The sequence below is a fragment of the Anticarsia gemmatalis genome, chromosome 19 (genome assembly GCF_050436995.1).
Source record: "Anticarsia gemmatalis isolate Benzon Research Colony breed Stoneville strain chromosome 19, ilAntGemm2 primary, whole genome shotgun sequence".
Taxonomy (NCBI): Eukaryota; Metazoa; Arthropoda; class Insecta; order Lepidoptera; family Erebidae; genus Anticarsia; species Anticarsia gemmatalis.
Window position 1 is genome coordinate 5,282,730 of NC_134763.1, and position 24,917 is coordinate 5,307,646.

General features: G+C 35.9%; 1 protein-coding gene across 1 annotated transcript; it reads right to left on the bottom strand.

The window, feature by feature from the left end:
• Positions 1-507: 507 nt before the first annotated feature.
• Positions 508-24,339, bottom strand: LOC142981239 (uncharacterized). Its single transcript, XM_076127002.1, has 22 exons — positions 23,574-24,339; positions 23,171-23,323; positions 22,508-22,713; positions 21,319-22,166; positions 20,897-21,110; positions 19,989-20,635; positions 19,549-19,742; positions 18,593-19,190; positions 18,180-18,289; positions 17,531-17,733; positions 17,112-17,227; positions 16,701-16,819; positions 16,194-16,400; positions 15,546-15,716; positions 15,176-15,249; positions 10,949-10,952; positions 9,224-9,379; positions 8,117-8,259; positions 6,396-6,655; positions 5,938-6,089; positions 2,983-4,712; positions 508-2,622 (listed from the first exon to the last, which is right to left on the bottom strand). Exons 1-21 carry the CDS (start codon positions 24,150-24,152, stop codon positions 2,991-2,993), a joined length of 6,876 nt encoding a protein of 2,291 aa, XP_075983117.1. The 5' UTR covers positions 24,153-24,339; the 3' UTR covers positions 508-2,622; positions 2,983-2,990.
• Between the last annotated feature and the right edge of the window lie 578 nt (positions 24,340-24,917).

Consider the following 24,917-nt stretch of genomic DNA (forward strand, 5'->3'; position numbering starts at 1 on the left):
AAAAATAAAAGTGTAGGTCCTTTTTACCGTCTTGGTGACGCAGGTACCTGCATAAAACTTATGGCGGTCAAACATGCTCCGTTCTTCCTGTGCAGGTAGACCGGAGTGGGTGTAGAAATGAACCTTTGTAGCTTTCTGGATAACAGAATATTTGGTCAACCTGTATAAGAAAACCAGCAAAGGCAAATACTCCTGTAGACCGAAGTGTGTGGTTGACAAATCTTTGGAAAGATATATAGGCGTGTATATCCTGAGAAAGCTATCGCTCCTGAACTGTAGTGTTCCTTCCATATGAAATTATTAAATTCGATTTTAGCTCCAACGACCAAAAAAATATTAGCAAAGTAAGTAATATTAGAATTATAAATTTTAAATCGGGAAATACCACACACTAAAATCCCCTTATTGTGGAAACATAGAAATAGGGACTTATTCCGATAGTAGGGTTTAAAACTATCTCATTAGTTGGTATTATACCAGGGTGTTAGATTAAATAAAAAGCAAATGAAAAATTCTACATCCATTATATTTTAACGTCATTAGTGGTGACAATTAAAATTAATACATTTCAATTGTGTTTGAGATTTCTTGTTTACTTTTTTTACAATAAAATGTACGAACTCAAATGATTGATTTTCTTAATTGTTAAGTATCTATTGCTCATTCATTATCTAAAAATATTAAATAGTTACGTTCACTGTATTCGGTTTCAACTAATAGATAATGATTGAACAAAGTGTTGAATAGTAAAAAATCAGTCTAAAAGAAGATGCCCGTGCGGGGTCATACGACGTTGGTTCACGAACCACTTCAATACTGTAAATCAGCAGTTTCAATCTTACATAACTAACACAGGAACAAATAATAACTTATAATAATAAAGAATAGTACCTACCGACGTTTAAATTCAGTCAAATTTGTAAAATTACCCAAACACATAACGAGATTCGAAATAATAGATAAGACTAGTTCTGTATAATTCTCAGTCAATTTAGTTTGGCATATTTTCCCTAACTCGCGATTAAAGCTTCATTGAAATGATTAAGATCTTGTAGTAAAGCAAAGACAAACACAACCTAAAAATATTTGCACCATAACATGAAGAGACTGCATGTTTTGAATTGTTACTCTTACAAAATAAAATCGATACGAAAGCGCCTTCCCTTTTTGTGATGTCTATACATCAGTCAATAGTAAAAACCAATATCAATCAATATTATAAATAATTCGAAGACATCAATCAATAATAATCAAAAATTTACACATAAGTTTCAGTGTCTAAATAAATAATAATAGAACCAACTGTACACAATCGTGCAATACGCACAATACGCACCCGACCCAATAAATACTTAACACAGCCCCTTGTACGATAGACTTGTCACATCTTATCACAATAACACCAGGAGCTCGTGGACCAACGTCACGCCACCCGCACGAGTTTGGCAGTGGGTTTAAGAAAAATTGAGTAATACATTTACGATAATTAAGAATCACAATACAGTTAATACTTATGAATAGAGCTTACCTAAGTCAAATACGATAAACGGTGACAGACAGTGCGCACTGCTAGGCCGGTAACACGCGCGCGCCATTTTACAATATGAGTTACCCGGTATCGCTAACTTTTTATACATTCACGACTATTACGTATAGACAAATTGTTTCTACATAGCCGGCACGGCGCTTCGGTGTTTACACCTAAGGACTCCGTGCAGTTCTAGTATCAATCGTCAAATGTATCCAAATAATACATACTAAAAAGAGGCGTTACATCGACGCTGATTCCGGACAAATCTAACTAACACATACTTGTTTATATTCTCTGTTTGTAGTATAACATATAGGTAATACAGAGAGAATATATTACAAATAACGCGCGCGATTGGTCAACTCGTATAAAGCACCATAATATCTTGGCCTTATTATTACAAAAACGAAGAAATTATGCAAGTAGTTTAATAAAAAATACTACACCATTGTTGTACGCTTACAGGAATGTCTAATAAAAGTTTTAAACTTACATCTATGTGCACTTACATTCATTAAATTTACTTATAGCGAAACTAATGTTACATAGACTGCCCCGACACGGTACATCTTACTTTACCAGACTTAGATATAAATCACTGGTACATTTCATTGCGTCCCATGGACCATTTATATTACTTTAAGTTCTACCTGTGTGCAAATATCCTAATGCTTATGCGGTCCAATCAAGTTACAGAACTGGTACAGTAAGATGCAGTAACAGAGGTGATCATAATCTACACGTTAAAAGACTTGTCAGAACGATTTAAGGAGTAATTAGTGTAGTCGGGAGTTGGGGCATTACATCAATACGATTCTAAACGTTATCTAAGTACATTAAAATATAGTAAATATGTAATAATGGAGTCTCCTGACAAGTCGTCGTGTAAGGAACATATGTGGTACCTACGTAAAGAGAACAGATCTCGTCAGCAGTGCGCACGGTCCGCCACCGCGCGGTACACAGTGAAATTTCAATACACGTATAAACTAGGAAGTGATGTCAATTAGCGTGGAAGCAACCTCAGTCTTGTCAATCTTCTGATGTGAACCAACAACGCTACGACGCCCTGCAGTTCCACTCGTACGACACTGGAAACAATATAGAAATGCAGTATTTACTGACGTATTCGGTTTTCTATCACAAGCATACTACAAGCTCATGAAAACGGTTTATGAAATGGATAACATAGCTAAAAAGTTTAATGTATTCCTTTAATGTGTCATCAAATACTTAAGGTTAATAATACAATCCCATATTTTTATAAGATAATTTCTTCGGACAGTTTTTTAGTTTACTAAGACTAAATTTGGCCCCTAAGAAATTGTATCAACGCACATTAACACTTTTACGACAGGCGTCAAGTAGACAAATATGTAAAAAAAACCTGTAAATTTACAAAACTTTTGTTCTAAAGCTTTTTACAAAATTATATGAAAAGTGCAACTCACCGAATATCTTATGCTTCCGTAGGCTGCTCTATCGGATCATTGCGCGGCTCGTCGATGGCCACTGACTTCACCTTGATGTCAGCGATCTCTTTCATTTCTTCCGCGCTAGATTCATTTTTAGCCTTCTCGGCATCAGCGGAATCACCGTTGGCGCCGTTCACAACCTCCTTGCCATTTTCCATAGACAGTCGCGAGCTTAATTCATCTTCTTTGCTAGAATCTCCATTGATATTAATCATATCTGCATCTCCATTAGTTGCTTTCCCATTAACTTGTGTCTCTTTTGCGTCACTCTCTGATTTAACTTCGGCCGCGACACTGTCGCTCACAACAGTGGAATTTTCTTTTTTCTCTACAGGGGTTACTGTCTGGTCCGTCTCCATTGTGTCTTCTGCAGGTTTCTCTGCGGGCGTTTCTTTGCTCTCTGTTTCTGATTTCTCATTATCAACTTTCTTTTCTTCTGTATCTAATTTTTTCTCTGTTTTGTTCTCGTCTGTCTTAACGTCGTTCGTTTCTGGGGTGCTTACTTCAGTTTCCATTTTATTTAGATTTTCCTCCACTGTTTTTGCTTTTTCATCACTATTTTCTATTTTGTTCTCTTCTGGTTTCGGCTCTTTAGTACTACTTTCCTCGACTGTTTCTGTTGCCTTGTCCTCTGTGGTACTCGCCTTCGGTTTCTCTTCCGTGGGACTGCTCTCGTCCATTTTCTCTTCAGATACTTTTTGTTCCTCAGATACTTTTCCTGCTTCAACTACTTTAGGTTCCTCTGATACCTTTGACTCCTCTGTCACTTTTGGTGCTTCTGTTTTTTTATCATCCTCTGCAATTTTTTCTGTCGACTTCACTTCAGGTGTAGCCACAGCTTCGTTATTTGCAACTTCTTTTTTATCGCTTTTAGCTTCCTCTGCAGCTGGCTTAGTTTCAGAAATTTCCTTAACTGAATTCAAAGCAATATCTTCTGCACACTGCTTCATTTCAAGTTCAAGTTCGGTGTCAAGAATCCTATCAACAATATCATTAGAGTCCACGTTCTCGGTTTCCATTGTCTCTTCAGCAATGGGGTTAAGCAACGGTTTCAGCGGTATATTGTCCAGGTTGGTCACATCTTGTACTTTCGATAAGATTTCGTCACATTCTTTCTCAAGCACCTGTCCTACATTTTGCAATTCCTCCATGTCTTGCGCTGGTGGTTCTTCGACGACGGGTACGAGATCATCTATTATTTCTGCTACTTCGTTAAGACTCTCCTTATCGTTCGTGATATCTTTGATTTCAGTTATAACTGCAGGAGGGGTTTCTTCAGGCACTGGCGAATCTTTGTCGCCATTTTTGAGTTCAGCATTTTGTTTTGGCTCGGAAACAGGCTCAGCAGTGTCTGCAGACTCTGTTTCCATTTTATCAGTCTCTTTTTTATCAGTCTTGTCAGTGCTCTCCTCGATCACAGGTTCAATATCGCAAACAGGCATGTCTGCAATATCATTTGAATCTGTTACTTCTTCCACTGTGGTTTCTATTTTCTCGGATACTTGTTCTGTTGGCTTATCAGCTGGTTTCTCTTCCTTAGCCGGAACCTCTTCCTCTACCTCCATCTTTTCTGGCTCGTCCGCCTTTTCTTTGGGCGGCTCGGTGACATGATTTTGTGGCTCTTTGACCTCTGTTTCGACCGAAGTTTTAACATCAGCTTCAACATCAGTCTTCAGCACCTTGGCAGGCTGTTCAGGCTGCACATCCTGTAAACATCAAAATAAAACAATTATATTTTATTTTCATATTACTATATTGTTTGTTGGATTTCTGTCACTTGCTATTTTGGTTTATTCCGTTTGAAAAGTAAATAAGTAATTAAAATCATGCAAAGCACAAGATTTCACAACTAAGCATCTTATTGCGTCACATTACTAGTATATTAGAAAGATCACAAAAGATTGTACACGAAAAAATGTATAAGACCCAATGTTGTGCTATCAAAATTTAGTATAAAAGTACATAATATTGCATCGAGTGGCTTGTATACCAGTTATACTACAACAGATATTAATTTGACACAATTTTTTTTTTATTATGTGTCCACGGTCAATTTGGTTACACACTCAGATAAATTAGACTTGGGTGCCGAACAAAAAGTTGTGAGTTAAATTATGACTATTTCGAAGAATAGACTAAATAGGTCGTCAAACACAGTAAATAGGGCCAAACTTTTACACAAACACACACATTCTATTTACTGTAAACCCAAAAACCTTCACCACTTATATTTAACTGCAATCTTATTTCCAGCCACCATTTCAAACAAAAAAACAATTTTCTCTTATTTATGTATTTTTACTAAAATCTTTTTGTTCACTGTGCTTTATTCATAATTTCATGGAATACTTCAAGTTTTTAGGGCATAAATTGGATTCCCAAAAGATCAAGGTCCATGGGAGTGTTACGAATCAGAAATAATTTTGGTGATTTATTGATAGACATTTAAACACAGATTAGTTTTCTTAATAGTTTATTTTTGTACATAATCTTGGGAGGTAAAAAACATTTTGATTAACGCTTAACTATCGAACGTAACAAATATTAACAAAAAAATTAACACAGCTTCAGGCCGAAGCATAGTTATAACATAGAAGTAGTGACCCACCAGAAACCAGGAACTAAATTACGGCACTATTCACCGCATCCATAACTAACACTTATTGTTAGCATAATTAAATTATTGTTGCAAATGTTCTCATTATAAAGTAGAAGTATTTAAATATTGGAAGCGCAGAACGGCACTTGTAGTTCGTCCTATATTTACCCTGATATCATGATATCATACAACAAAGGATCACATCCAAGCAAGTTCTAACTACATAATATACTCACCCCTCAACCGCTACAGTAGACTACACATATACGGTACTACAGATTGCATGCATGTGCTAGTATGGCGTTATGGCGGGAATATCATCGGAGGGGCACCTGAGCGTCGGGCTTGCGCTTGTTGGTGGCGGCCAGCTCGGCGAAGCTGTACAGCACTGGGTACGAGGCGGCCACGGTCTCGGGCAAAGGCGCGTTGCCTTCGCGGCTCACCAGCGCCGACTGTATGCCAGCCGAGCGCGCCGCTTCAGCCTCTGAAAATGTTAATATAATTTTTTAGCATTTTATGATTAGTAAGCTTTTTAACCCAGTTGTTTAAGGAGCATATACTCTTATACAAAGATGACGTTACATCGTAACTTCAAGAGTGACAAAAGCATATTTATACGGAATATTTTATCACGTGTTCTGTATAACATCAGCTATGCAGCTAAAGAGTTTGCAATCAAAAATTTTACATGAAACCGAAGACAAAATTAAAAGTTTATATGTTCCGATTGTTACTGATTCTCGAACATCTAATTTTTAAGACAGAAGTGAACAAGTAAACAAATATTTACCTTTGTCAATATCGGTAAGAAACAGTATTTCCTCAGGCTTGGAGCCGATTTTCTCAGCAATGGCGGTATAGCTTGTAGCCTCTTGCTTCGCTCCGACGGCGGTGTCAAAGTGTCCGTCAATGAACTTGAGCAGATCTCCTGCCGAAGACTTGCTGAACAACAGCTTCTGGGCTTGCACTGACCCTGACGAGTAGATGTATACCTTCTGGCCTTCCACTGAGCGCCACAACTCTAGAGCTGGTGATACGTCATCGTACACACTGGAACATTCAAATAGAACAATTACAAACTTTAATACAGTACTAACATACTTGTTTAATGCAATATGTAGTGATGATTTAATCCTTGAGTAACCATCAGTTGAGGCACGCAATCAAATCCTGGTTGGTAATCGGACCATGGGATTACTCACTTGATAAACGGGAACTACTAACTATAAAAACAGCTCCAGCTTTCATTGCTGAATATTCCTCTTCCGTGCTGCATATAAATTAACTAATCTATGCAAACATCTATCAGCTAACTATAAGGGACATAAAGATAATTTCACGTAAGAAGTGTTCGAACCACGCCCATTTCTCTTACGTTTAGTATTAAGAAAATCGTTAACTTGTTGTTTATGTAAAGTATTAACAATTAACCATTGAACGCAACGTGTTACTTTTTGCATTGTTTACACACTTCAATTCACAGCATAAAATGATAATCAATCATTTCACGCTCGTAAACTATACATTAACATAAAGATGTATCTTTCAATCAACAAGCAATTTAATTACCAAACCACTTTCGTTAGACAAAGACTTTCGATTTACTTCAACATGAAAACAACGCGCCCATCTTGGGAGTAATTGGTAATATTAACATCATGGTGTAATTATTATAATGTCGGATTTAAAAGACCAATTAAAGCAAATAGTATAGTATAGTATAGTTTAACAGAGAATTTAATTTCGATCTACACTAAGAGCAATGATAGCCCAGTGGTCTCTGAGCATTCGCCCCTCACGCTAAAGCAGTCGCGGGTTCAAACCAAAGCCAAAAAGCCAATGGCAAAAGTCAATATTATTAATTGTGATAGAAAAAAGTCTTTATGAAACCTTGCCTTGCCTTGAGAAAAGGTATGTTCCCAACCCGCACTTAGCAAGCGAGATGGACTCAAGGTTTAACCTCTCCCATTTCAAGGCGAGACCCTCGTCTACTAGTTTGTTTTTGTACCTGAAGTCTTGTATTGTTTTAAAACAAAAAATAATTGCGAATCTACGTGCCACAAGTTTCGTATCAAAATGAGACTTTTTACAACAGTCATCTTCATAGTACACGCTCAAAGTCGCCGTATTAACTAACCAAATCTAAACATGAAGGAAAAGCTGGTTTCTCTGGGTTAAATAACAAAAGCACTGAAATATCTTTAAAGATACATTTACAAGTTTCTAGCTTGTAAAAGACAGTTGATCGCGAATTCTGTAGGTCTATTTACATTTTTGATTAAAATCTTTTAAATTTTAAAATGCACTTTATACCAGACCAGGCTAACAATTAAGAGTGTTTGTATGTGCTAACCCAACCCGCACTTGGCCAGCGTGGTGGACTCAAGGCCTAACCCCTCCCATTGTTTGGGAGGATACCCTTGCCCAGCAGTGGGACAGTAAGGGGTTAAAAAAAAGTATGTGCCGAAGATTTTAAATGTTACGTGGTTATTAGTTGTGCACAAAACTCACTGGCCCTTCAGCTCGCCCTTGTCGTATCCCTTGTTCCAGATGAGTCCCTGCAGCTGTTTCAGAGGTCCAACCTTGCGGTCCAGAGACATTTGCCACTTGACGCTCTTCACCAGACCCTCGATCTGGTCCTCCTTCGACGAGTCCTATAATACAAGAACATTATAAAAACATGCATCTACATAAAACTTTTCAACTGTAATGAATGAAGTAACTTTTACATTCCAGTTATTTTGGTGGCATTTGCAAACATACGACATACATAAAAATAACATTACAGTTCCTGCCCTATACTTCAATCAAATGCCTTTAAGGGCGGGTGGGCAAACACTTACTTCCTGGGTGTATGTATTGTCCTTGCTAGTACAGTTTCGTATTATTCTTATCCTTTATTTCTCCAGTACTATCTGATAGGATTGTCATTTGGTCAGCCAGCAAAGTAATGGTCTCTACGTCTTTGTGTATAGGACAATATTAAGGACTCACATAGTAGCTAGCCAACATTTATTCTGGCTATGAGTGCATTTAGTTCAATGTTAATCTGATGAACTTTTTAACAAGGCATTTAAATGAAACTAAACTGAAGACTGTCATAACCATGTGACTGGTTTTGAAGTTAACTATGAGTTTCCTTCGCCGAAAAAAACGATTTTATCAAAAACTGTTACACATAAAAATTCCGTGTTAAAATATATTGGAAGTGTGTTTCGTTGTGATTCGATAAACCCAGAACAATGTCAATGCCAAATTATGATTATCTAATTTTTATAAGTACCTACACTACTACAAATGGTGGTCACCATTTCTGTCAATTATAAATGGGACCTTACTTACAAGCTTGAACCAACGCACATGAAGATAGTTTCGAAAAAACGAGACATTTCGGCCTAAATGGGTTCATGGGTTCTTGGGTTCTTTCGGCAAGAGTATGTGTGTTATTTTCAATGAGTAAATAGAGAACATTTTCTTTTTCAAGCAAATTCATGTATAATTTGAGCGCCAACGTTAAAACTCAATGCTTCCAAATGTGGGTTTATTCCTGTTTGCGTAAGTAGGTCCAATTGTAAAACCAACGAGTTCCTCAAAATCATGTAAATTCATGTGACTTACCTCGCCAGGAATGGTGACGACTCCATCAACTTTCTTCTCCTCATCTTCCAGAGCCAGCTTCCTCAGCGCTGTCACAGCCTCTTTCACGTCCTCCGACTCCCACTCATTGGCCAAGAAATCCTTCACATTTTCCTCCGCATACGGAAACAGTTTATCCTGTAACAAAATAAAATCAATTTAAAATTACTAATGCTAGGGAAGTGTCTCTACGGAACTACAAAAATCAGGAGTACGGCTTCTGAGTCTATTGAATTTGTGTCCCGTGACTTTTGAATACTTGTTTAAAGATCTCCCAGACATCTAGGATTTCCTCGCGATGTTTTCATTCACCGTCAAAGCATGTGATAACGATATAGCGTGTTTCTACAACATTACGCACATAACTAACAATCGTGTTATCTGTCGGGGTCGATGACCTTTTGATTACGTTTGAAAAGTCAATAGCACTCTGTACATAGATTAATGTGAAGTAGAACAACGAAATCATGACCCGTTTTTTGTAACAGTAGAATCGTTTAGTCATTCACGAATACTTCCACGAAACGAAAAAAAACATCTACGATTTCTCATCGCAGAATTCCGTTAATTTATTGATAGACGGCAGAAGATTTTGAATTTCTTTAGGCAATTTCAGTCCTTCACGTGCCCCAAAATGTGCATTTCTAGCTTTATTGCTAATGCTATGCCACTGTTGAAAATGAGTCAAATGAGATGGTTTAAGACAAGCACAGAATGTTCTAACGGCCGAGGCTGGCTTAATAAGTCTGGTATGTCTCCTTGACCTCAACCTAACAGCAATCATAATTTTAGATCTACTGACATCACACAACTGCTTTGGGCGATATCATTAGACTCATATTCAAATATTTCCTGATTGTCTTATAATTATAATATAAAATACGGCTGTATTTGCTGTAGGGCCACCTTTCTTAGAAACAGGATCATGATGGACCCTAATATAACGTATTTGTCTCACCCTAAATGGACACCCTGCAGCTGTCTGATACTTCGACCCGATTTGTGAGCAACTTATTAGCATAACGACTTTTGACCATCGCTTTACCCTAAAACATGTTACGAATCACGAACTAGCGAATCTAATTTTAGGTTTTGGGTGTATAAAAGCTCAAATATTTTTACGTTCGCTAAAATGGAGCTTTTCCAATTTAGCGTTACCTACGTTGGATAAAATTATTTTGATCAAATTTCGATTTTATTACACCTGCTATCCTATTATCAGGTATTTGAACACTTCGAACTACAAGCAACTGTGCAGCCATTGTTCCTCCCGAACTCGAACCCCAATTCCAGTTCTATTGTCTTCTTAACACTTACAACAATAATCATCATATTTAAAGAAATTCAGTAACTGAAATTCGTGACGCAGATTTCAAGATTTACGTAAACAGACAAACAGACAGACGCGAGAGAAGTCACATTAGAGATAAGATGTAGGTAGGTATCGATAGATCTTTGTTAATTTTTCACGCAAAATCTAATGTTCCTACAATTTGAATATATTTATTCATTTTTCTAATAATTGCACATCTTGACTACGAAGTTAAAAACCAAACCTGTCTATCTTTACTATATTATTATGCTTAATCAATCATCGTATAGTATACCATGTCTCTAACTAGAATAAACTCGTACTTTCTCAGTTACTATGACGTGTTATCATCTCAGCCTTGATAGTTTCAGAATTTGTTCCCATTACTAGAATACATTACTAGGAACATTTGATAACCAAATTTGTACGGGACCGCACGAAGCTGCGCGATCTTGGCTCGTAGAATACGTAATGAATGAATATCGACATAAAAGAACACTACATTATACCTTTAATAGTAAAATTATTCCAGAATTGAAATACCTAGTACTATTGTTATCGAAAATAGTCCGGTAGAATGGCTAAACTGATCAATAAACAGGAAAACATAAACATATTTCTCCAATTACAATTAAGCGATCAATAGTCTTCCTTCCATTATCCTCAGTCAAGAGTAGAAAGTTGCTGATGGAGTTTACAAGATAAGTTCTTGCATTTAATTATGGTTGTACCTGTGTAAAGGGAAATAAAGAACCACACCTAGATTGATCTCACACCTTAGGGTAACCGAGTTTACTTATTTAGCCCAGTTCATAATGGCAATATTCTAATTAGGTTTGCTAAATAGCTATAACGGAGCTGAAGATACAATCCTATTTATCTCGGTACCTCAGCCATAAAGTATGATGTTCATGAACAGGTTTAATATAAAAAAGAACTCACAAAGGACGTAGGAAAATGGTTATTTCCTTGTAAAGTACCTACCTACGCATTTGTTCATGTTTATTTTTTATCAAAAAGAGCTGCGAGCCTTGCGCCTTGAACAACGGAACTACAATTCTCTCAGGTATAAAGCAAAAATCACAAAGCTTTCCTGTTTACAAAGATAGCAGGTAGTAGATTATTCTCGGTATTTTGTAATGTGCATACCATGACGCAGACTAAAAGAATACATTACGATAGAATCATGTCTAAAAATTGCAATCACAAGATGCAATGGGCGTGTTTAGAAAGCTTTACGTACAAAACAGCTGCTTCGCTAGTTCCCACTACTCGCCACCATGTTATTTCACTAGACTCGTAACATGATATTGTCTACCTCTAGATCCACTTGCTAACAAAACAAATAGCTCGGTACTTCAATCAAAACTTTAAACGTAGGACCTGTAGATAAATGCATTAATAGGTAAGATCGAAACATGGCACAGACCTACTTACAACACCATAACTCCACAAAATAGGTGATGGCTCTGTGCAACTTTTATGCCTACAATAACAGACCTTCCAATGTTAAAACCCTCGCTTTGTAAAAAGATAGCAACAACCATGGTTTTAAATTTAGCATAACAGCCTGGTGAAACTGCATCGTCTACGATGCGGCAAGTCTGTAGGTGAACGAACTGCGCGCCTTGCCGCCGGTGTCCAAACCGGATAGCGAGCCTACCTAGCCGAACGACCGGGCCCGAGGTAGGGACGCACCACATATTCCGACATTGTTGTTCAAAAACATGCTCTAATTATTCCTCTGCGCAGTAGACGGACTTATGAATGAAAAAGTTATTGTCCAGTAATGTTGAAGAACGATAAATGTTTATGGAGAGAGACCTATTAATGCTACAGTTAGTAAAATTGTTGCTGAAATAATTTTCCCTTCCTGTATATACGAAATACCTATTTCATATCTTAAAAAGTGAAAACAAGTAATTCTAGCTATCTACCTACATAATAAGTAGAAATTCCAAACTTGGTTATTGAAATTCCGCACGTAAACGCGTTTTTATAAACTTCGCGCAGTCATACAAGTTCAGATAAACGAAATCAACTGATTCCCAGCTGATTTTAGAGCGGAAGTTTATCAGCTGTTCGTCGACCCGCGCGTTTGTACGAGCCGACCGAAACGGTCAAATACGTAGATTGATACATAGCTATAGCGTGTCTACCTACGTAAGCGTTTAGACTGCGAGCGAGTCTGGTGACCCAACAGTCTCAACACTAGGTAGGTAGGTAGTAAATATCTATTCGATAACCCAGTAATGAATTTAGTTGAAACCTAGATAAAGGTATGTCTAGACTAGATAGCTAGATTTAACTTTTTATATGAAGGTAGGCTATTGCCTCTTTATTTTTAAGACTTAGGTAGCACACCTACTTTACTTATTTTAGATGTATTTTCCGTCTTCATGGACAATAAAGTAACGTTTAAAATTAGTTTTAAAGTTAGTAGTTTTTTTTATAAGTAAAGTACCTACTTCTCCTAGAAGTAGAATTACCTGTGAAAAATATTTAATGTAAAAATGTTAAATTTTACCAGACATGCCTACCTAGTTAAAATCATATCAAACAATACGCGTCAATACCGGCCAAAAAAATACAACTTGTATGTTTTTTGCCCCCGTCACAATTTCATATTCGTGACACGAGTGCGACAAGGCCAGCGTATACCGACTTGATGCTATTGAAAGAGGACAGTTAATTGTTCCACATTTTTTTACCAGCCAGCTGCTCGGAACAGCTGTTCATGCCGGTAGGTGTGATAGCACGCAACTATACGTAATAACTATGTAAAATTACTGATTTTTCTGCTACTAGGAGTTGGTTTCAACTACTTGTAACCTTATTAAAATATCTCCACCCAAAAATCGATAATTTTTATGTGATAAATAGATAAATACATAGGAGAACAAGTCTATGCATAGTTCATTTCAAATCCAGTTAAATGTTAAAATATAGCTGTAGTACCGTAGTAAATAGCTCAAATACATGAAAACCCTTTGTATATAACCATTTCTCATTATAACACGTGGATAAATCGGACAATGAAAGGAGCATGAAAAGGGGTACCATTTTGATTTCGTCCTCCATGTTGCGAATCTGAAAACGCGACCATTTTGCATGTCGATATAAAATATTTTCTGGTCTCCGGATCAGGTCTGCGTAATAATTAAAACGCAGAAATGATAGTTATGCATAAAACACATGTTGAGACAAAACACCGGCCGGTCAATCGTTAGACCTACCTTAACAAAGCTGATCGATGTTGTTGTTCCTTCAATATCCAACAGAAGAATTTTGCATTTCTTTACGATGTCGCTGATATCGTTTTTCTCATTCGCCATTTCAAAACAGTAATTCAATCGCTATTTAGAGCACTTTATAATTTTTTCTGATTTATTTGACTAGAAATTCTTCCACGCTACACTACTACCCCACACTGGCACAGAAAAAAAGCATTGATTGAGCGAATAGAACGCCACTGAGAACACGGAGAAAACGTCCAGCCGACAGAGATAGCAGTGTAGCGAGGTTGCTGATTGGTTGAAGAGCGACAAAGACAAAATCGCTAAACAAAAGAGGGAGGGAGATGTCAGACGGAAGGATATTCCTGTGTCAATGCAACCAACATCGTGATATTATGGCGAATGTTACCACATGGTTCGCAAATTTCACTATTTCGGAACCCGGCAAATATTTTTTTTATTGATACTTATTCATTTCTATATGAAATAGCAATGTAAATAAAGTGTAGATGTATTGTTTTTAACTTTATATATGCATAAGTAGTTAAACGTTTTGGAAATCAAATGTTATCATTAAATTGAACTTGATAAGTGTTATCACTTGACAGCTGCTGAGATCGGAAAAATAACTTTGAGTTAGTTGAAATTCATGTTTGATTAGCAATGAGACGTATGTAATACTCGCATTTCTAACAGTTGTAGTAAACATTCAGAAGGTTCTAAAAGGCCGTACGCATAATAAGTACCGAGTATCATAATTATCATAAACTTGTAAACAAAAGGAAAACTGAGCAGCAACGCTCAGTCGCTGTGGACACCGGTCCCTGATTATGAATAAAGTACTTTGCTAGATAGAACTTTTACGAATGTAACTGTTTTATACACATAACAGTAAAGTTAGGGTAGAAATAAAAAAAGCCAGGTGGCTAGTTTGAACGAAATTCATACAGATTTTATTTTCTATCCTTCACACACCAAGTTGATTACAATAGGATGTGATGTACTTAAGCATTATAGTAGAAGCTAAAAGGAAGTACTTTAAAGCTGGTTATAATGAATATTGAATGATCAGCTATGATTGCAGTCAAAGAAAAATATACTGAAAGGCTTATTGGCTTCATAGAATCATATGAAATAAAACAGCGACCTTTGCTTATATATTTTATATTTAGTTTTTCTTATACAATGTCACAGGGTAACAATACAAAACTTAACTATATTTTTGTCTATTTCTAATAAAAAACAGTTTTATTTACATGACATTTCTTAATTAAAGACAAGGCACTAACAGTCTTAATTCTTATAAAATAAATAGTTATCTATAAAATTACATAAACGTGTCATAGATTTAAATGATCTAGTAAACTACTTTTAGGTTTACTTTGCTTCTCTTCAATTCTCATTTTTTTCACTAACTTAGGGGTTCCCAAGTTCACGTCGGCTTTCCGCTTTGTTGTTACCTGTAAAACAATACAAATTTTATTAACTCAAGAAAATAAAGCGATGTTCATTCTAGAATTCTTATAATAATATGAAAAAATTAGCATAGCTTAAAAAAACAAAAAATCTGAAATGTTTAATCCAATTTTGCTGTTTATATTAACAGTTTATCATGTTGACAAGATAATTACTGTTAAATGACTCCTTTCCAGTAAGCATAAGCACGATAGATGCTCGTATTAAATTAAACAGGGCGCGTAAATCTAAATCTCTATGGTTTTAGCACGAAACATCATAGAGCTATATTTATTTATACCTTTGGTTGTTCATCCTCTTGGGTGAGAGTAGCAAAGACAAAGTTTCGTTTATGAGAGGCCAATGAGCCTATTTTAGGCGCGTCATCGTCAGCCGCTAATGGAGTGGCCAGTGCTGCTAACCGCGCTAGCGCTCCTCGGCCGCGGGTCAACAGGGAGCCGTGGTAGTTTTGCTGCAATACAAAAAAATAAAATTGAAATTAATTAGAAATATACCGATAGCAACAATGCAAACTACAGGAAAGATGAATGCAATAAAAGATGCCAGTCTGTTGCACAGTTTATAGCAATTTTATAAAAACCACTATCAAAATGCTGCCTCCGTGGCGCAGTAGTTAAGGTCACTACGCCGCTACCATTGCGTCGGGAGGGCGTAGGATTGATTTCCACACGAACAATTATTTGTGCGATCCACAAATAATTGTTTCGGGTCTGGTTGTGCTTTTTGTTCGTTGTTTGTATGTTCCCGCGACACAAGAGCAGTTCTTAGTGCGGGAGTTGTTGTTTTTAAAAAAGAAAAGCAAAAAAAATCCATCTGATAAGCCAATTGACACTTGTATATTCTTAGAAAATATCTACTCAATTACAGGAACAATAAAAATTCAGCAAAATTATGGATTATAAAGTACCATATTTTTTGGTTAATTTACCTGGAACATTGTGAATGGTTTCTTAGGGCTTGGTATATCTTTGACAGTCTTTTTCTCGGGAACGGCTGGACTTTCAGTGACTTCTGTCTTGGACTGATTGACTTCCATCAACAGAGTGGACATACTCTTAGAACTGAGGTTTGCTTTGATAATGGTTGTCCTGTTCACTGTTACATTGAGGTTGCTATCTTCTTCATCTTGCTTTTGCTGAAAGAATACGAACATTGTTTATTAGACTTATTATAATACAATTCTATGACTAAAAGTTTACTTTTAGATGTGTCACTCGCGAATGTAAATCTACACACAAATCTGTAACATATGCGTAACGGAATTACTCAACAAATGTTGAACATTTCCTTATTAAGTTTGCACAAATACTCTCTTTATAATGTGTAATGCGATGTGTATGTCACATGTGTGAAAAATAATGTATTTTCTAATGTGCTATAGCGGTTGGCAATTATAGAGTAAAATGTATTAAGAATATAAATTAATTTTGTTTACCATTTGTCTCAGGAACACTTCTCGTTCGTGTCTCTGTTTTCTCCACTGTTCTTCAGATTCAAACTCCTCCTCCTGCGTGTCGGTAAAGTTGTCAGGCACTGTACCAGATTCCTCGTCGCCTGAAATACGAAATAAATAATATAGGATACGATTTTAACCAATACTATCAATACGAATAGACGTCACAACACAAAATAATGAAATTTTGAGATTTGAATGGATTTAATTGAAATATTTGACATTCATTTGCTTACAACGTTTTATCCTGTTTTAGCCCATAAACACGTTGTTTTTGTAAAAAAATTTGAATGGTCGTTTCCGCGGGTTAGTCCTGAAAACGCTACAATCAGATGGATTTTCGCATATATAATATTAATATTAATATTAATATGGATTGGTGATGGTTGTTACCTGCATTCCTCCACCTAAACTTGCGCTGTCTATGTCCACCGCCGAGGTCACCGTCTTCAAACAACAGCTCTTGCAGTAATCTTACTTCGCGCTTATCTTGGTCCAGTACATCACGCCTGTAACGAATAATGCCTGGTTTATTTACATCATACGAATGGTACAATCTTATATACCGCATGATTTTTTAGAAAACAAAGAATTATCTTAAATAATAAGTGTAATGTGACTAGCAGCATGAGTCTGGTACCCAAGTAACAGACCATTTTAAATAATAAATTTAACCTATTGTTGTTTCACGGCTGAGGAAAGATTTCGTCCCTAAAAAGAGAGGGGTTCATTTTTAAATCGAAATAATTGTAAAAGATGTGAGTATACGTCTTCGTTTGACGAAACTAATAAATAAATAAATTATAACATACATGTGTATTTGTCCCAGTTCCTTCCTGAGTTTCCCTTGATGGAACACTTCGTCATCACCCTCCTCGCGCTCCATGCGGTCAAGGTCTCTCTCATCCTCGTCTCCAGAACCCACCCATTCATCCTCACTCGTCAGTTCCGCCTCTTGCTCGAAGAAATCTGTAGCTTTACGCTTTTTCTTAGGTTTATCTGGTTTTACTTCAATCTGAAAGTTTTAATTATAATGTTTTAAGATTACGTTACGTACGAAGGTTTAGTAAATTGTAATATAATTTTTAAAGGATACCAAATTTATTGATATTAGATTTGACATATTATAGTGTGCTTAGATTTGGTTGGGATGGCATGAGTTTATCTATACTAATATTATAAAGCTGAAGAGATTGTTTGAACGCGCTAATCTCAGGAACGACTGGTTCGATTTGAAAAATTCTTTCAGTGTTAGATAGCTAAGACCAATAGAGTACCAGTAAAAAATGTTACAAAATCGGGGAAAATTGTTGTATTATATGTAACACATTCTCTTTTACGTGACGTAAGCGAAGTTGCGCGGGTCAGCTAGTAATCAAATAAAGTAAAACTGAATTTGTTCAAGCCTATTTAAAAATTCCCAATATTGTTATATAATGATTGTATTACGTGTGTACTAACTTCATTTTCCTCAGAGTCATACTCCACAACTCTTTCACCATCTTCTTCTATATCCGATATTTCGTCATCATCTAGACCATAACCGCCTTCATCTTCTTCCTCCTCATCATCTGGAAAATTATAAAAATACATATTATATACCAATATTAAGGCGGGTCTAATCTATGTGACATCACTTTTACATAAGTATGTTGACCTCGCCAAGTCATTGTCATGTTATCACTGTAATCGTTATTAGATGAAGCGTATTTATTTATATTACATAGAATATTCACCAATAGCAGCTCAGGGTTAAGTAATGTACTTCATGGAATCATCTTCGGGTAATTGAGGCGTGATGTTATGTTGGTAAGTAATAATACAATGTGACATAGGTTGTGTAACACAAAAAAAACACCAAAACTTCTTCTTACCTGAAATTTGCAAAGCTCTCTGCTCCAATTTCTTTTTCTTTAATTTCTTCTTCTTTTTACTTTCATCAGCCAGGTTTGTGTCATTAGTCTCATCATCAGAATCAATGATCAATCTCTTTTTCATCTGACTACTTTCAATTTGTGTATTTTTCTGAGTAGCTCCAGTGAAAAACTTATTTGGTTTAGGTTTATCAAATTCTGGGTCATCTAACTCATCAAGAATAGATTTTAATAGACTGCCATCTTTAGTTGGTTCTTTATTAACGTCGTCAGGGATTTTACTACTGTCCTTTGCAATTTTATCGTCGAAAGCAGTAGGCTTGTCAACTTGAGATAAAACATTGTCTACGATTTTAATAGGAGATTCTACAGGTTTGTGTTCTTCATTAGAAATTATATCGTCGTCTATAAATCCTTCTTGTGTTAATGTAGCAGTAGTTTTGTTGTCAGTTTGTGAAACAAACACGTTGTCATAGAACTGGCCGGTACATAGAGCCAGTATGTCCTCGCCGATTGGTTGAGACTGCGATGATTGTGTCGGTACTTGTGAGTTTAATGCGTTTTGCGATAATCCGTCAGTGATACTGTTTAAATTGGGCTGGAAATGAAAGAAAATGGGGCTATTAAAAAAGCAATTAAGTGGCTAAAAACAGTTTTCTTTAAACCAATATAAACAGATTTTTGTGAAAATTAAAACTTATGCAAGCATAAAAAATGACATTGTTTGATTCCCGATTGATGTAGCCGCGAAACTCTCCGTCTTGATTTTTTTTTTATCTTATTATGCACACAATTACACACTTTCTCAATATTGTAAATTCCTTAAATGCCTGCGACCACGGCGAGTGCAACCTGCGCCGAAACGTTAGGCATTTTAGGGTAAAATGCGTGTTCGCGTTAATTCTATTATACTACAAGATCATTTTGTACAAAGAAATAAACGTGAGCAAACTTACGTCATGATAAGGCTGTGACGGACACAAGAAGTCAGCCGGCTTAGCACTTGAGATGGAAAACGTCTGAGTGCCCAGCAAGTCATCGCCAGCTCCCATACCATCCTTGTTACCCTCAGTCACAGCTGAGCTTTCCTGACTCGTGAATAAGTCTTCAGAGCCTGACTTGAGTCTCTGTGCTAGCTGAATCACGTCATCTGAAATTACATGCAATTAATTTTAATTATAACCTAAGTAATTGTTACAAACGGGAGAAGTAAAGAAATATAATTATAAAATGTAGAATATTTTGTGAAATACTGAAAGATTTAACTTGATCTTTCTTTATAGGGTTTAGCAATGGAGTATTGTTTCTTTGAATACTTTAGAAATATCTACCATATGTCCTTACACCAGAAAGTATTTAGACATACCATTAACCAATGAATACAAAAATTACTTACCTTGTGAACTTAGAACTTCACACGAACTTGGAATTGGTTTAACATCATTTGCCTTAGTAATTTTCTCTACACTTTCAATTTCAGTCTCCTTTACACTTTCATCATTTTCAGTCCCATCTTGTTTATTAGTAGTATCTTCATCATCAGAATCTTCAAACGCCTTCAAAATTCTACCCTTCTTAGGTTTAGAAGTTTGTTCTTCAACTTCTGATTCGGAAGACTCTTCTTCGCTTGATTCTTCATTGTCTTCTGCTCCATCATCATCATTTTCTCCATCTTCAAGTGGTCCATCTTCTACGACGTCGTCTTCATTTTCTCCCACGTCTGACTCTTCAGCCTCATCATCAAGCATTGGATTATGCTTTCGTGGCTTATCTTTAATTTCTACATCATCCTCAAGCAATTCTTCTTCGCTCTCCGAATCACTTTCTTCTTGTTTGTCTTCTTTTTCCTCCTTTTCATCTAATTTAGCTTCAATCTTCTCAATACTGTCGTCAGCTTCATCTGCATCGTCTAAAATGGCGTCCATTTCGTCATGCAGCTGTTTCTCTTCTTCCAAACGTTTCGCCCATTCTAAAGAACGTTGTTCTGCTATTTGCTCTTCGAGTGCTTGTTTTAATTTCAAATGTTGTGCTCCTGGTTTTAACCTGTAATTTATAAGAGTATTATTTAAGCATTATTCTTGAATATTATAAACTTTGTGACAGAACCCTACTAGCACAAACTAAAATGAATAAAATATAAATTCATATATAGACACGTTAGCACTACTGAACCTAAGAAACGCGGGAGCGATATGACTCTTTCTCATCTTATTAACCAGGGTTTAAAATGATAATACACATAAACAGAGGAAAAGGACGTGTGGGTCCGAGAGTTTACAATAATTATATTAAAAATATACTTACTTTTTCTCCCTTTCTCTTTCGAGTTCTTCTGGTGTTTTCAGTTTAGCGAAATACGTGAACCTTTCTTTCAATAGTTCGACACCAGACTTTTTGGTGATAATTGGATCCATACCTAAATCAATAACCATGCCAGGACCACCTGTCAACTTTGGTTGTTTGTTAAAAGTAATTGGATCTTTGATAAGCATTGGGGAACCGATACTTTCTTCAACCTCTGAAAGAAAAAAATAACATATAAATATTAAAGGTGAATTTGTAAGTTGACATTTACTTATAGTATCTTAAAATAAACTTCTGCTTTGACTTATGTGCAACAAAAAAATTATATGTGATGTTTTTGGGGACTTGTTCTATGTATTGTCTTCAAGTAAAAAAATATTTACAACATACAAGTACACAATAATATTCGAAAGACAACAAACCTTTCATAATTTCAGCATTTTCAATAATTTTATCAATATCATCCATATTGACATCATCATCTGAGAAGAAATCATCTTGCTTATCATCTTCACCAGTATCCATTTGTTCTACACTTTCATTTAATTCAACAGATTTTTCAGTCCTCTCACTTCCTACTGACTGTTTATATGTTTCAGTTACTTCATACGACTGTTCAGATTCTACATTCACTACTTCTGATTGTTCAGTACAGTCATTTACTTTCACTTGTTGTCCAGAAGCTTCACTTGAAACTCCAACTAGTTTATTTGTTTCAATCATTCTTTCTGTGTTATTTTCAGAGTAATTTAAGGATATCAATTGACTTTCTGGTTCTGAAGACACATTAGGAATCTGCACTTGCGGTTCACTATGTTCTCTTAATTCATTATTTATATTTGCATTGTCTTCTTCAACAGAATCATTATAAACTAGTTTTAAATCTTCATCATTCAGGCTACCCTCACTGTTGATAGAATCATTCACTTTTGGAACATCTACATTGGTTTCTGAAGCAAGACCATCAGTGGTTTTCAATGTATCTTCATTACAAATATCAGTAATACCACCAGTTTCTTCAGAAGCAATTACTTCAGATTCACTTGGTTGTAGGTTGCCATTAGTATTGCTTCCTTCATTAACATTTTTAGTTTGTTTCTCTTCATCAGTATTGTTTGGCGTTTCTACATTAGTATCCTTGTCAAGCTTTGTCTCCTCGAGTTCAGTGGATGGTGTATCCTTAGGTGTATTTTCTGCTTCACCTGTGTCCTCATCAGACTCACTCTTGCATAATTCCATCATTTCTTTTTGTCGCTCTTCTAGTTGCTTTCTGTAATAAAAAAATAATATACTTCTAAATGGTTCTTAAGTTGGATTTCAAGAAATATCCTATAACTTAATTGTATTTCTATTAGTTAAATATTCCACATAGGTATGTAGATTATGTCATTAAGTAGTGCATTAAATCTATCAAACTTAAATACATAGTTATTATGGAACAACCAAGCAATTCAGTTTCACAAGTTGTTGCTTATTAATGCCATATTTTTGAAATGTGATTTAATGTACTTACACATTAAACAATTTAATCTCAACAAATAGTATTTACTGGATACCAAGTCTAAAAACTTACAATATTTATGTTATATTAAGACAATGTTGAGTACTCACACATATTGTTTCAATTGCTCTTCATTCATTTTAATAGGCAATGCTTTACCATCTGAAGTAACAGCAGGTTTCCTTCTAGCCATGATATCTTTCAAGGACAATGCTTTAGGTCTGTGGTACGGCAAAGACACAGCTTTCTCCCTCAACATGCGATTAGACTCACTCTTAATCAACTGCATGTTTTCCATAGCCTGTTTTGCGGACATCTGAAACACAATAATAATATGGTTTATACCTAGCATAGATGTTATTGTAATCATGATCATATAAGTGCTCATTTTGCTTTTACTTTGTTTCATTCAGAGCAGTAGGTATAGAACAGAAATAGAAATACATTACAGAGATGGCTTTAAGAGCTTAACTGCCGAGCCCATTCTCATACACATATTTATTAAATAATGCTATTTCAAGAAATCTCGTCATCTAGGAACATTGGTTACAAGTGCAATTGAAGTTGTAGAGATCATAAAGCTATTGAGGTTCTTTGGTCTCTGCCATTTAATAACATACTTGTATTTACAGGCAAGGGAAATACACAGATGTGTGTGTTACATTAACACATTTGCTGCCCCCGACGTGTCTGTGCATTTTGAAATGCAACAACTAGGTGCCACTAAAATCCACTGGGCAGTGAATGTGTTAAGAATACATTTAAATACTTACTCTCAAAGGTTTTGCTTCAATCATTTTGGTAGATTTGAGCTGTGATTTCTTTTGTCTTTGTTTAGGAGGGAGTTTATTGTTCATTGCACTCTCCTCATCAGATGTATCAGGATCACAGACTGATGATATTCCTGCTATACTCTTTTGAATTTTCTGCAAACAACATTATAATTATAAGCATAAGGTCTACAAAAACACATACATAAGTCCCTTATTGGTGAAACCTAACCCTACCCTGTGATATGGAAAATCATTTAAGTGTATGATAGATTATTGAGACTGTATCTAACATTTACAACAATAAATGTGAACAGTATTATTGATATAAATATAAGTGAAACTGAAGGGTACAACTAATTTGAAGAATTCATAATTTTATATCAATGATAATGGTAATACATACCTGTTTAATTTTAGCAATGGAAGACATTTCATTATCAGAACCTTCAGAGCCAGAATTCTCACTGTTATTGTCTTCAGAAGAATGTTTCTCACTCTCATTTACTGATGCGGTGTTCTTTGACCTAGAGTTAAGGAGCCCTTTGAACTTCTGCTGCATTTTGTTTCTTTTATTCTTCATTCTCATCTGTTGCTCTTCATTCTTAACAGACTCATGTTCCTTGGAAGCGTCAGAATCGGAATCAGACCCGCCTAGACGTATCCTGGATTTGAAACTCTTCTTAGACAAATTTATCCTTCTCTCAGCCTCACTATCGCTGTCACTGAGTACATTATTAGCTTTTTTATCACTGTCGTTAGTCTGCAAGTTCTCTTTTTCGGTATCACTGTCAGAAAACTGCTGCACACGTTTTCTGATCTTCTGCATTGGCGGTGCATCGTCTTCACTAGAATCATCATCAAATTCCGTGTTTTTAGAGTTCTTCACGGGAGATATATCTTCAGAATTGAGCTCCGTTAGAATACCCATCTCATTTAAACTGCTTTTGTGGTTTTCCACCACACATTCTGTTGGTTCCTCCATGTTTTGCCCTAGATTTATTTATGTGTTATGATTACTGTAGACTCGTATACATGGCCCAGCCAGGTAAAAATATGTGTTGTATCACTTAATATAAGTCCAGGTCATCACAAAACACATCCAAAGAAAGGAACCAAAAGGAAATAAGGAAACAAACAGTAAACACCTGAGAGCACGAAAACTTCGCGCCAAATCCATATGACAGATGTCACCACAATTCTGACATCAATATCGTGTCATATTTTAGCGAAGATAGTGATGTTTTTCTAAACTTACTAAAACATGCGTTCAAAGGCAGTAGGCAGGTCTGATTACTTGTTGTTGTTGTATTGTTGTTCTCTCTGTTGTTCTGGTCGCGGAGGCCAGTTTTATTCAAACTAAGCTTTAAAGGAGATCGGCAGATTTCGTACAGCTTAAAGTTTGTGTTGTTTCCTAACAGAATTTGTACCACTTATTAAGGGGACTAAGTCACTTATTTTTATTTGGGAGTATTATTTTTAGAAGTCCGGATTAATTAGAAAGTATTTGTTTATTTAAATAATAATTTTTGGTCCATGGCTTATATTTGTTGACAACTAAAGAAAAAGAAAATCTCATGAGACGTCACTTTTCGTCTGACGTCTACGCATCCGCCAATTTGCTGTTGTTTTGAATTGTGGTTTTGACAGCATCTGAGCAATTTAGCAAACTATCGGGGCTTCTAAAAATGGACATAACTTTTACCTCCCAACTTTTAAAAATATAAGAATTTTAAAATAAGCTTGTCTA

Bases quoted from the DNA above. Each gene is read 5' to 3' on its own strand.
- LOC142981239 (XM_076127002.1), bottom strand. From the start codon at position 24,152: ATGGAGGAACCAACAGAATGTGTGGTGGAAAACCACAAAAGCAGTTTA. The intron at 19,191-19,548 runs GTAAGTTTGCTC...TTTCATTTCCAG, and splicing joins CGTCACAGCCTTATCATGAC to CCCAATTTAAACAGTATCAC. The intron at 18,290-18,592 runs GTAAGAAGAAGT...ATAATTTTCCAG, and splicing joins GAGAGCTTTGCAAATTTCAG to ATGATGAGGAGGAAGAAGAT.